The sequence below is a fragment of the Meleagris gallopavo genome, chromosome Z, assembly GCF_905368555.1.
Source record: "Meleagris gallopavo chromosome Z, MGAL_WU_HG_1.1, whole genome shotgun sequence".
NCBI lineage: Eukaryota > Metazoa > Chordata > Aves > Galliformes > Phasianidae > Meleagris > Meleagris gallopavo.
The window spans coordinates 44,132,003-44,145,727 of NC_139435.1; the positions used below are offsets into that span (position 1 = coordinate 44,132,003).

The following is a 13,725-nucleotide window of genomic DNA, read 5'->3' on the forward strand; positions in this document are numbered from 1 at the left end:
AGACATATTTTAAATAAAATTTGAAAGACTTCGGTTTTACGTATGAAGGTTTTGCAGTGCCAGTATTGCATGACATTTCATTCTGTCTTAACACCAGCATTAAAAGGGATCATAAAATGAGGAAAAAATCAGTCATTTGATGAAAATCAGCTTGCTTTTATTTAAGAAGAAGAAAACATAAGAACCACAATTCTCCCTAGGCTACAGAAGTAGGACTGATTTACTTCTCTCTAGTAACGTTCTATTTATTGTGCATAATTACTTTGAGAAAAAAGTGGATATACAAACATCTGTTTTCTATACGCTGTTAGGGATTTTTTACTTGAGGCTATTTAACATGATGCACAGAATAAACATAACAAAATATGAAAATGCAAATAAAGCTATCTAGACTTCAGACGATTGAAGAAAATGTAGATAAATGTTCTCAGAGTAACTAATTTTAACTTTTTTTGCCATATCAAATCATAATTGGATTGCATATGTAAAGCAAGCACTGACAGATCTCAGCAAGAAAAATTTCAGTCTGCCTTAATTATAACAGGAAAAAAGAAAAAAGTTAATCTTCTTGTCATTTCTCAATAACTGTAATTTTAAGGACAATGCTGATGAGATCCTAAAGATGTACATTCAGTCAGAAGCTTATTTTAAACTGTCTGTTACCAGTATTTCATTTGGGAAACTTACAGTATTAAACACATGACATAAGATTGGAATAGGGAAACAGGCAAAGTAAGACAAATCACAACAGGGTTTACGAGCCAGCTGAAAAGAAGTAGAAACAAACCCAAAGCTAATTCTTTCAGATATTTTTCTGTAATCAGTCCTCCTAGCTGCAGTTGAAATTTAAAAAGGTAGGAGATCTCAAAGGATGACTTCATGCAATAAAAAAAAAACCTGTATTTGCAAGAACTACATAGAGGTCATGAAAAAAGTAAAGATGGCAAGAACTGCTCGAACTGCTCTACTAAGGATCAGAATAAAGATGGGATGGAAAAGAACAAGATTACTTAGGTATAAAGTTATAACAGAATACGAAGATTTTTCTTCCAAGATAACTCTCTTATAATGCATTATCATGCAGCACCTACCTGCAGAAAAATTACAATTAATGTTCAGAAGTCCTACCACTACCACTTCAATTTTTCAGTATTTGCTACATGCAATTATTCCTATTACTGCTGAAAGTACACAAATTTAAAGAATATACTGGCAATACATCATAAGATGCATTAGATTTCAACTTGAAATGACTCACATTTTATTTAACTCAGTTGAATTGTACAACTTCTGTTCTTAGCAATATTGCATTCTGTAGGAGTTTTTCGCATCTGGAAATTCCCTTGACACCTTTCTCATCCAAAAAAGGGTATTTTTTTTTCAATATTAAAATAAATCCTGTAACAGAAACTTTCACATTGTTTTTAATAGTGAATGATGAATAATTTAAGAAATACGGAAAATATGTAATGATTACCTAAACTCAGTTTTCATTCTCACTCTTATTATCTTCTGGTGCAAAGAAAACTGATTTCTTGTGTGTTCCCCTCTCACTTTTAAAATTCATAAGTACTGTAACTTCCCAAACACATTCTAAAGTCTAGAAAAACAGTCAAAGCAATACTGTTTCTGAAGTGGAGAGAGAAGAACATATAAATGCTTCCACTAAAGCTCTCCTATGCAGTATACGTTAACGAAAAAAACAGTTCAACATGCTATGAAGCGCATCTGAAATGCTTTGACACCTGAGCAAACAGCATGAGGAATGAGAGACAGGAGAGGCAGGAGACGCAAAGGGGTGGTGAAGGAGGAGCTGCACTGCAGAGAGCAGCCAGTTGGAAATGACGCAGTTGAGAGCCACTGGGTAGGAATGAACGATAAGCAAATAACCAGAAGGAATGGCATGCGGCTGTAACAAAGGACAGTCAGGCTGGATGTAAGGAGAAGGCGGTGGGCATGGGTCAGGCTTCCCAGGACAGTGGCCATGGCTCCTAGCTGCTGCAGTTCAGGAAGTATCTGGACAATGCTCTCAGTCATATGGTCTGAGTTTTGGGTGGCCCTGTGTGGAGCCGGGAGTTAAACTCACTGATCCTTATGGATTCCTTCCCACTTGCTGTACTCTACAATTCCACAGTACTTTTTGGTCAAAGGGTAGGATAAAGGCAAAATTTGCTTTGATGATTTGAACGGAGCCTTGCACTTAAAATGCCTTCATAAACAAAACAGAAAAGTGAAAAGCTGTAAGTATGCAGCAAAATAGTCGGCTACGTTTTTAATTTAGCTGGGTCTTATCTGCTGACATGAATGTATTAATTTCAATGTCTTTTTTTGTGGAAGCCTAAGTGTCAGTGTATATCAATGCCTCATATTTATACATAAAATGTATATGAAAACAATTGCATGAAACAAATCCAAATTATTTTTGTGTATACGTAACTGTCTTTCCCACTTTCTACTGACACAGAACATCTTTCTCTCATCCTCACCAATCTTATCTCTTTCTATTAACACATTAAGAAAATTTAAGTATGCTGTTTACAAACATTTGTACCTCTTCTCTACTGTTACTAAGTGGTATTCAAATAAGATATTAACAAATAAAGGCACTTTTTTCAGAAAGGCATAATGTATGTATTGTAGACCCACTGTAGAAGACTAGAGGTAAAAAAACTGAAATAAGTTATGGATGAAGATAGTTTTAAAACAAAGGACAATAGAGAGAAATGTTAACTGAGGAGAAACTTCCCATTATGAAACACTTTTCACATAGAAAGACATCAGAAACCACATTCAGTTACTGAAAGAGTTCTGCTCCCCTTTTACTTAAGTATAGGAAGTAACAACAGAGAGAGAAAGCATACAATTTTTGTGCTGAGTTCTGCACAGAACTACAGTGTTATAAAGAAAATCATAGAATCACAGAATCATAGAATGGCCTGGGTTGAAAAGGACCACAATGATCACCAAGTTTCAACCCCCTTGCTACATGCAGGGTTGCCAACCACCAGACCAGGCTGCCCAGAGCCACATCCAGCGTGGCCTTGAATACCTCCAGGGATCCACATCTCCTCAGATAACCTGTTCCAGTGCCCCATCACTCTCTGTGTGAAAAACTTCCTCCCAACTTCTAACCTAGACCTCCCCTGTCTCAGTTTAAGACCATCTCCCCTTGACCTATCATTGTCCACCCTGGTAAAGAACTGTTTACCTTCCTGTTTATACGCTCCCTTCAAGTACTGGAAGCTGCAATGAGGTCTCCCCAGAGCCTTCTCTTTTCCAAGCTAAACAAGCCCAGTTCCCTCAACTTTTCCTCATAGGAGAGGTGCTCCAGCCCTCTGATCATCTTAGTGGCCCTAAAAATAAACAAAAAATAAGCAAAATAGTTTGCTTAAATGGCTTTTTCACTAAGAAAGCAAAAATCTCAGCTCAACAACAACTGAGAAAAGCCACAAGCACCTTCTTATACAGAGAGCTGATGAGTTTGGTCTCTCAGCTCACTACTGTCCCAACTGAGATGAGTATCATGACTGGGGTATTCTGTGTTTCAGTGACTCTGCAAAACATTTTCCAATATCAGGACATCCACAGTACATCCCTCCTGTGTCAATGCTTCATCCTGCTTTTGATACAATTCTAGGGGCTACCTTTTTTTGCAACCACTGGTCTGTGGTCAAACTAGACTGCAACTCACCAACAGACCCAAAACACATAGAGAAGGAAAACAAGGAAGAGAAGGAGTTGAAAAGACAAACGTACAAGTCCAATATACATGTTTGGTGTGGTGGCATACTACTACTTATGCAATTAACTGGAAGACTTTTTTAAAAAAAAAAACAAAAATCACTAATGATCATCTCATGTAAACTCCTCAGCACTGAGGGGTTATTTACCACATCACTTTCTCTTTTCTATGCACTTCCTCTAGTTCACTGAGTCTCAACTTCCTTACTAGATAGAGGGAAGTACATAAAAGGAAAAATGTGAAGATTTTCTATCTCCCCTAGCTAGCATTTAGGCAGATAAGGCTTTTTTCATGGTGGAGAGAGAGCTGGATTTCAATTTCTAAAGGCAAGAGATTGAATCTTTCTCCATCACATTCTGTACAGCTGTCTGTACACAAAACTAAAGCATAAAAGGAGGTACTTTTTACTGCTGACATACTCAGTCTTGCTCTGCTGTCCATCATGAATTGCACTTTCGAGAGATTTGAGTTGCTAGCACAAAGTATGCTCTATGAATGCCTACTTTGTTAGCAGGCTTAGAAGCAACAATTCATTACTGTATATTAACCAGGATTCAACTAATTGCTGTTTAAGCTTTACAGTGGTGCAGAACATCAATGCATATTCAGAAGCAAAATTTGTCAGATTTGGGAAATCTCTTGTTGCTTGCTAGAGAGTGCTGGACCTGGTCTTTTCACGTTCACATTTTAAAACAGATGGAATGCAACACAGTACACAAGATCCAAAATATCATTACTTATCTGTGATATTTTCATACGCGACTGCTAAATTCTAATAACATGCTTTTACTACATCTTTTAGTATGTAACTTATAAAAAAGAAACAACATAGAGAAAACTTTCGTATGACCACAATAATGTTAATTACCACCTGATTTAAAATCTTCACATTTATTGCATACTCATGACAGGTAATGGAGCAGAATAAAATAGAAGTAGTTGTCAGAAAAAGAATCAACACAATTTGCTGGTGAGTTTCAGATATACTAGATGGTAGCAGAAAGCTACTGATATGTCTTAATGGCTAAATTTCTCTTTTCAGCTCCACTGCCCTGAACTCCTTTGCCTCAGGGCAGGCAGAAGTAAGCACTATAAGAAAATGTTCAACTTACTCATGAAGCCTCAGATTGAAGTGGTCCTATCTGATTTTTTTCTCTAAATTACATACACAAATTTCTTCCACTCATTCTTTACTTTCTAAAGACAACACAAGGCATGACGAATTAATAGTTTGATGACAGAAGCTGAAAAGGACTAAAACATTCTCAGTGGTTATTAAGGGTGGTGCAAGTACAGGCTGATCAGGAAAAGTTCTGCTAAGATGAAAGCCAGTCAGCAAAAATAGCCTGTTAGGCTGTTAGGAGCACAGAAAAATTAATCACTGAACATACCCTAAAATTTTGCAAGTTTAAAAGGAATGGTAAAATGATAAAATGATAAAATACATCGTATTTTCAAGGAGGTGAAGAAAATGAAAGAGTTTTCAAATCACTGTCTCTGGGTAGCAGTAAAACATTCTGAATGAATCCTTCAGCAGAACTCATGATGAGTCAGTTGCTTAGCATTTTAAGTTGAAAGCTTTACAAATTTGAAACATCTATAAATAACACAAAGTATGGAAACCTGAGACAAGCTTAGTAAGTTGAATATCAAGACCATCTGGACAGCTTGACCTGAATTTCCTGGACAGTATGCCTTCAATACTGTCCTGCACAATTGCTTGGGAGAGGATGGAATGATGGATCAATCAAGCGAAAAAAAAAATGCAAAGGAACAACTGCATTTTCTTTTTCTTCATCTGGAAATAATTACAAAGTAACAATATCTCATGACAACAACACCAGAAGGAAATATATCCTTAAAATCAACTACATAATTCATCTTTATTGTCTGCTAAAAAGAGTCCAGTCACCAATTCCATTATCATTAAGCAAAATGTAGCTCTGACTTCAGAGGTAAAGAAGAGACAGGGAAAAAGTATCGACTAAAATCACAACTCAACAACAGCCATTAAAAAAAGCATTTGAAATGAAACTGTACAATCATTGTATATGAGTAATAGGATAAGACTGTTTCTTACATAAAGTTCATATCAATGCTATGATCAAGGTATTTTTAAATCCCCTCTCTAGATACAGTGCTTCCAAAATAATAGTTACCACCCATTAGGAAACAAATAGGTACAAGGAAGGTTTCCCAGAATTTCAAAAAATGATGTGGCCAAGGCCAGGTGAGAGTCAGGAGGATATATTTGTTTTCAAGGTACAACCGTTTCCCCAGAAAGGCAGATACGGTAATTTAAATGACAATTATTTAACCACAGAATTAATAAAAAAAATCCAAACACAAGATTTCATAACATAAAGCCCTAAGCAAATATTAGTTATTCTGTAACTTTATTAAATTTAATTCATCGCGAATCCAGAAAAAGCCAGTGAACTGGCCTTCCACATTAAAAATATAAAAAACAACCAAAGAAAAACAACCCAGCAACTATTTTTTGCAAAACACAAGATCTACTCCCTTTATTTTTTCTGTTTTTAAATTCCTCACGCTCAGTTCACAAGCAGCATGAAAATGGAATATGCAATCTAAAGTACCAGACAGCATATAAAAGTGGATCATTAATTAAATTACCACTTTTGTACACTAACAGTTAATGGTACCTTTTTTCCTAGTCTGACTTTCAACAAAACTACTCAGCCTTCAGATCAAGACATCAAATTTCACTTACCAAATCACTTAATAATTCTTTATTTAATCTAACTTTGAAAATAAAAGTGCTACTCCCTTGCAATGAGTAAAACATTTCTTAATTAATTTTTAGAATTTAATACGGGCAATCAGTTAAAAAGCAGGCCAATGATCCCTAATAGAGACAAGAAAATAAGCCGAAGTTTACAAACAGAAATCAAATACCAAGAGCACATGTTGATTAATTCTACATGGTAACAATAGCTAAGATTTCATACCTGCACCTGGAATGATTGCTAATTTCGTTTCGACTAGGCCCATCTTAGCAGAAGAGGCTAAAAAAATAAAAGTGTGAGTTGTTGCCACAGTCTACAGGAAAATAATTAGCAAAATATGTAATAATGTCCTGCAAGAATGTTAATTTGTTACATTTCCTCAATAAAGAACAACAAATCAAAACATAAGGACTTTCTTATGAAGGATCTTCTAATAGATTTAACTGATCTGCCTTTATTAAATGTCCCAGCAAGGCAAGTTCTGTACAGTAATAATTTTCACATTACAATTATGTTATTAAAGCAATAAATAAATAAATAAATAAATAAAATGTAATAAAAAAATACTCTATCAGAGCTCAGTGTTATGAAATTAATTCTTAGCAAGTATTTCAGCCAAGTTTCTGCTAAATCTCTTTGAAGTAATTGGTCATAAACAATGTTGGAAAACAAAGGCATTTTTATAGGACTATTATCCAGGCAAAGGTTAGTTAAGCATTCTGCAATACTAATAATCCTATGTTTAATTAACAGTTTCAAATTTACCTGCCACTCTTATGTCACAGGCTAAAGCAAGTTCCAGGCCACCACCCAACGCAGTTCCATCAATTGCAGCAATAGTTGGTACTGGAAGATTAGCTGGGGAAAAACAAAGTACCACTTACCATCAGTCTCATAAAGAACATCTCTGAAATATCACTACATTTTCTTCACACTACAGGGAAAAATTACAGTCATACTACAGGAAAAAAAAAACAAACAACAGTTAACAAAATAATACAAGGAACCACTACCAGAGCTGAGCCATGGGCAACGCTAGGTGCACTCTGGGAGAGCAGATATAGGAGAGAGAGAACTGCTACACAACAGCAGGTTGGAGAGAGAGGTGAGAAATGGAAGAGAAAGTGGCTCTGGAGGCACTCAGGTCAGTGCAGGAGGCGGGCAAAGGAGCTCCAAGCACAGACCAGAAGTTTCCTGCAGCCCGTGGGCGCCATATGGAACAGATCTCCCCGTGCAGCCATGGAGGAGCCCACAGACCAGCAGGGGATGAGGCCTGGAGGGCACACAGCCCATGGGCACTCCTGCAGGAGCATTCCGGCCAGGAGCTGCAGCCCATGGGAGCAGCTTGCGGTGGGGCAGGAGGACTGGGGGAGATGCTGCCCATGGGGACCTGTGTGGAGCAGTGCCTGAAGGGTGAGCCCCACAATACGAAGCTGTGTTGGATTAGTGCTAGAAGACCTGCATCCTGTGGAAGCCCAAGAAGGATCAGTTTGGGAAGAAAAGGATCCCATGAGAGGGGTCCCATGTGGAGGAGGGACAGAGTGACCACGTACGAGCAGCAGAGACAAAGCACTATGGACTGACCACAGTTCCCACTCACCATTCCACTATGCTGCTCTGAGAAAGTGGGTAAAAGGGTGAATAATTACCTCACTGAATAGCCCAGTGGGCTTCACTAAATTGTTAGCACTCAAATTTTAAGAATACTAAATTACTAAAAAGGATACAAGAATAAATAAGCAGCATTAAAGAGTAGTTTAAACAGCACTCATGAGGATTCTAATGAACTGCTATAGTGTGTAATATGAAGAACACCAAATAATAGGCCAGAGGGAAGATAAAGCCCCCAGCAAGGTCACGAGACCAAGCTCTCTCCCCGCTGCTCCACCTGATAGTATGCCTTGCCTCAGCATCAGAGAAAGGCCTTCAGCTTTTGGACACTCTTTCTCTCATTATATGTGATTTATTATCTCCAATTCTAATTATATTGTATTATATTGTATTATAGTGTTGTCTTGCATTCCGATATCCTATTTAGTAAATCAGTTTGATTCTCCTCAGATCATTCCTGCTGTTTTGTTTTCAAACCCATCTCTCTACACTTTTTCCCTTATCCGCCTTTTCTGGAGAAGTGGATCTGCTTTTTCCTTCACTCCGCTAGTCACAGAATGGGGCCAAATCAGCCCATAAACCATTGACAAGCCCTCGGATCATCTTTGTGGCCATTCTCTGGACCCACTTCAGCAGCTGAATGTCTTTCTTGTTCTGGGGCCCAACACAGCTGGATGCAGTACTCCAGGTGGGGTGTCACGAGAGCAGAGTAGAGGAGCAGAATCAGCTCCCTTGACCTGCTGTTCACACTTCTTTCCCCAGAGCTTCTCTCAAGCCATTATCCATCCAACCTATATCTGTACTTGGGATTGCCTCAGTGCAAATGCAGGACCTTGCATTTATCTTGTTGGAGTTCATGAGGTTGGCGTGGGCCCATCTGTCAAACACGTCCAGGTCCCTGTGGATGGCATCAGTTCCCTCTAGCATGCTAACTGCACCACTCAGCTTGCTGTCGTCTGCAAACTTGCTGCGGGTGCACTCAATCCCACTGTCCATATCACCTACAAAGATGTTAAATAACGCTGGTCCCAGCAGTGATCCCTGAGGAACCACTCATCACCATCTATTCTTGGACTTTGAGCCACTGACCACAACTCTGCAAGTGCGGCCATCCTGCCAGTTCCTTATCCAGCAAGAGGTCCATCCATCACATCCATTTTTCTCCAGTTTGGTGACCCGGATGTCACGTGGGACACAGTCAAATGCTTGGCACAAGCCCAGGTAGATGACATCAGTTGCTCTTCTCTTATCCACTGACACTGTAACTCCATCATAAAAGGCCACCAAGTTTGCCAGGCATGACATGCCCTTGGTGAAACCACGTTGGTTACCACCAACTACCTCATCTCTACTTTCCACGTAGGGTCTGCTCCACGATCTTGCTGGGCACAGAGATGAGACTGACTCCTGTAGCTCCCTGGATGTTCTTTTTTCCCCTTTTTATGGTTCTCCTTTTCCCATCAGTGGGAACTTCACCAGACTGCCATGACTCTTCAAGTATGATGAACAGCGGCTTGGCAACTTCATCTGCCTGTTCCCTTAGAACCTATGGATGGATCTCATTGGGTGCCCTGGACTTGTGCACCTCCAGGTTCTTTAGATGGTCTCAGATCCAACCTTCACTTACAGCAGGCACATCTTCCTTCTCCAAGTTCTTACCTTTGCTTTCTCTAGATTGGGTGGTGTGGCTACAGCCCTTGCCGGTGAAGACTGAAGCAAAGAAGTCACTGAGCACCTGGTTTTCTCCTTATCCCTGTGATCTCCAGGTCTCCAGTTTCCTTCCAGAGAGGGCCCATATCTTCCCTGGCCTTCCTTTTATCACTGATATACCTGTACAGCTTTTTCTTGTTCCCCTTTATGCCCCTTGCTAGATTTAATTCTGTCCGGGTTTTAGCTTTCCTAACTTGATCCCAGGCCTCTCAGACACCTACTTTGCTGTCCTCCCAGGTAACCCATTCTTGCTTCCACTCCTATAGACTTCGTTTTTGAGCTTACGTAAGTCCGGGAGCTCCTTGTTGATTCACAGAGGCCTCCTGGCATTCTTGTCTGCCTTTCTTTTTCTCAGGATGCACTGTTTCTTGGCTTAAAGGACATGTTCCTTGAATACTGACTAGTTTTCTTGAGTCCCTTCTCCCTCGAGGGCTTTATCCTACATCACCCTGCCAAGCAGTTCCCTGAAGAATCCAGAAGCACAGGTACACGGAATTGAAGGGGTTGGAAGGAACCTCTAGAAGTCACTGAGTCCAGTCCCTCTGCAACAGAACTTGGTTTGTCTTTTATATCGCTGTCACCACTGCTGAAAGACACCACCCACAGTGCTCATATCTACTGTTTGGTCACAATAAACATTCATGAAATGTTGATAAATTTCAATGAGAACCTTTGTTTTCACGTGGAGAAATTCTGTGACACTCGCTGTGTCAAACACACTTCCATATTAGTTACCCTTTGTCAGATTGCCTCTGTGCTGCCATCTGTCACATAGCAACAATACGTAATAGAATACGGGCAGGACAGTTCAACTTCCATTGCCATACCATCAATACTCGTCTCTGATATCATGGATCAGCATAATAAAATGAGAGGCATTACTTTTGGAGCAGCCTTTAAATATGTGGGACTACCTGAAGAGAAGCAGAGTTTGGACTATCTGAAGAGGATTTGCTTTCTGTTTGGAGATGATTTTATGATGAATGAAAGACCAGCATAAGAATACAAAAGTTAGATCCAGAAAATTCAAACAAGAAACAGTTTCTCAGGTGTGCGTCACAAAGTTCACGCAAACAATTCAGATGTTGTAGACACTAACATTCTCAAAGGAAAGTGCAAGTTATCTGCATTCTAGTGACCAGGATCTTATGTAACTATAGAGTCCTCTAAATAATTCATTAAAAACTTTGTATAAAACTACAGTCATAAAAGGTAACCTCTGAAAAGAAACTGAATTGCATTTGATACTTTCTCATTAAATACTGAACAATCTTTTTCTCTGTAAAGCTTTTGAAGCTTTTGATATTGTCCCACATCACATTCCTATCTCAAAATTGGAAAGATACACTTTTGGAGACTGCACTATTCAATGGATAAAGAATTGTTTGATGGTCCCAGACTGTGGTCAACAGCTGTATGTCCAGATGGAGACGACTGAGGAATGGTATCCCCCCAGGGGTCCATCTTGGGAACAGTGGTCTTCAACATCATTATCAATGAAATTAACAGTAGGATCAAGTGTATTCTCATCAAGTTTGCTACTGAAACGAAGCTCAGTACTAAAGCTAACGCAATCATCCAAAGGGTGATTGTGAACAAGCTTCGAAAGCGGGCACATGCAAATCAAAAGAGATTCTACAAGACCAAGTGCAAGATTCTATGATACCATGATTCTATGAGAGCAATCCTATAGAAAAGATCTTGAGGGTTCTGGTGGTGGATTAAACTCAATACTTCAAGAAACAATAGCTAAAAAGAACACACTATTTCAAGTCTGCAGGCTGACTCTTACATTCGCAATGTTAAAAGGTTCAAGATCTATTTTGTTATAGAACTCCTTTACTAACCCAAGCTGCAAATTTCCTAGTTTAGAAGCTGTGAAAGATTCTTCAAAAAGCCACAAATATAAATATTAGTAATTACTAGCAATTACTTAAAAGTATGTGCTAACTAACTATAACAACTGGAATGGATAATTATTATTAAGTCAAATAAGTTTACACTTAAATATTTACGTCCTCTAACTCCATATAGACTTCTCTTCCACCTGTTCACTACCCAGGTATTTTATCCTGTTTCATGATGCTGCTCATGAGTATATAATTCAGAATTTTCCTGGTAGAACAATAAACATGCACAAAATTATACACCTTGAGAAGCCAACAGAGGAAATCCATGGGGAACTATGGTAACTGAAATATTCTTTATAATAAGCACATTTGAATCACATAATTACACTTCCGCATCAGTTAATTTTGTCAGAGTAAGTTAGAAACATAATTCTGAAGCTTGGCAACAGAATACTGAATCTTGATTTCATATTGCAGCTCCTTTCCTGAAGAACAATAACTCCCTGTCTGGAACATAATCTTCGCACTTGGTTAAAAAGGTAGCTATGTTTCAGGCATGGATTTTTTCTTGTAGAATGTGATACCAGGTCACTTCAACAAAGTTTACTTGCGCTTCCAGTTATGCAAGTACTTCCATTCCTTTTGTAGGGTAATTACAACACAGTGAAAATCAACCAATACTTGTAGCAACAAATGAAAATGGCTAAGAGAGACTCAATTGTTGTTTGAAAGCAAAGAAAATTGATCAAATGATAAGTGATGAAATGCTACAAAGCTTTTCCTGTCATAACTTCAAAAAGAAAAAAAATGTTAATTACTCTAGGTCATTTATGTACTAACATGTTTAAAAAATAGACAAGAAAACATTTCTGTATGCAAAAGCACAATCACACTTTTAAGCTCGAACGGTCTATATATGCATTAGAGTATACACAATTCTCTTTCAAATATTTGCTAGTTACAACTGTGAAAGGCTTTTCACTATCCTCTGATTCTTCTTTTTCTTTTCTTTTTTTCGTACATCGATTTTCAGCAGCATTTCATAAATGTACTTCCCCTATTCCAGTATGAAAATATTTTTATTTCTACATTACCTTAAATGTATTACACAATACTTTCAATCAGCTTGCCCAACAAACACTGCAGAGGAAACAGTCTCTCTCTGCAATACTGTCAAAGCTGCTTCGGCCAACCTCAACAACCAACACATTATCTAGGCAAAATGTATGTGCTATACGAGATTTGAACATGCTGTTCTGAAGTTGAAACCTGTAGCAACACCTAAATAATGAGCTTAGAATTTCCTGGATACCACAGAGCATAACGTTTTCTGTACCACATCAAGAACTGCTGTTTTTTAATAACAATCATATCTAGATATAGCACTAGAAATTGAGACAAGGAAAGTAAGAGCTAAAAAAATTAGCCATTCCCATTCAGGAACGGTATGCAATGGAATAGCAGAGACACCCCTAGTGACTGGCCACTAGCCAGATGATGCCTCATTTACTACAACCTTTTGTGATCTGCCATTCAGCCAATTCATAATCCTATGTAACATCAACCTGCTCGACTTAGAGTTGAACAATATGTCCAGAAGGACGCCATGAAGAACAGTAACAAAGTCCTTATTAAAATCCAGAAATATTTCATCCACCTTTCTTACTGTAGAAAGATAACACATCATTAAGGCAAGAATTAATATTCATTATGCCTGACAATACATGTATTCTTTAAATCTTCCTAGGTACTGAAGTTAGACTAACAGGTCTGTTACTCTGTAAGATACAATTTCAAACACTAGCAAGATGAGCTGGAATTTCCCAAATAATCAAACATACATAACATGACTACCTAAAGGGGGAAGAGAAGGACAGCAGGCATACTGGAGGACAGATTTAACAGTCAACGTGTGAACTAGCTATGTCAATCTCAATAAATTATTTGATCAAATATAACCCTTCTCTCTATATTGTATGTTCTTTTGAAGGACAATTAAAGACCTGTGACCAGAGCACGGTTTCTTTTTTTCACAGACCAGTATTTGGAATTACTATCAGAA

The 13,725-nt window shown here is 38.4% G+C and overlaps 1 protein-coding gene across 3 annotated transcripts in view; it reads right to left on the reverse strand.

The window, feature by feature from the left end:
- Window positions 1-13,725, reverse strand: part of AUH (AU RNA binding methylglutaconyl-CoA hydratase) — a 121,849-nt gene that overhangs the window by 58,546 nt on the left and 49,578 nt on the right. For all 3 annotated transcript variants that reach the window (XR_014880694.1, XR_014880693.1, XM_085214474.1), the window contains exons 5-6: window positions 7,258-7,350; window positions 6,715-6,771 (exon numbers count right to left, since the gene is read on the reverse strand). Coding sequence is in view for 1 of the 3 variants with exons in the window: in XM_085214474.1 (XP_085070600.1) it covers window positions 6,715-6,771; window positions 7,258-7,350 (150 nt within the window). In the remaining 2 variants the exon portion in view is untranslated. The remainder of the gene's footprint in view (window positions 1-6,714; window positions 6,772-7,257; window positions 7,351-13,725) is intronic.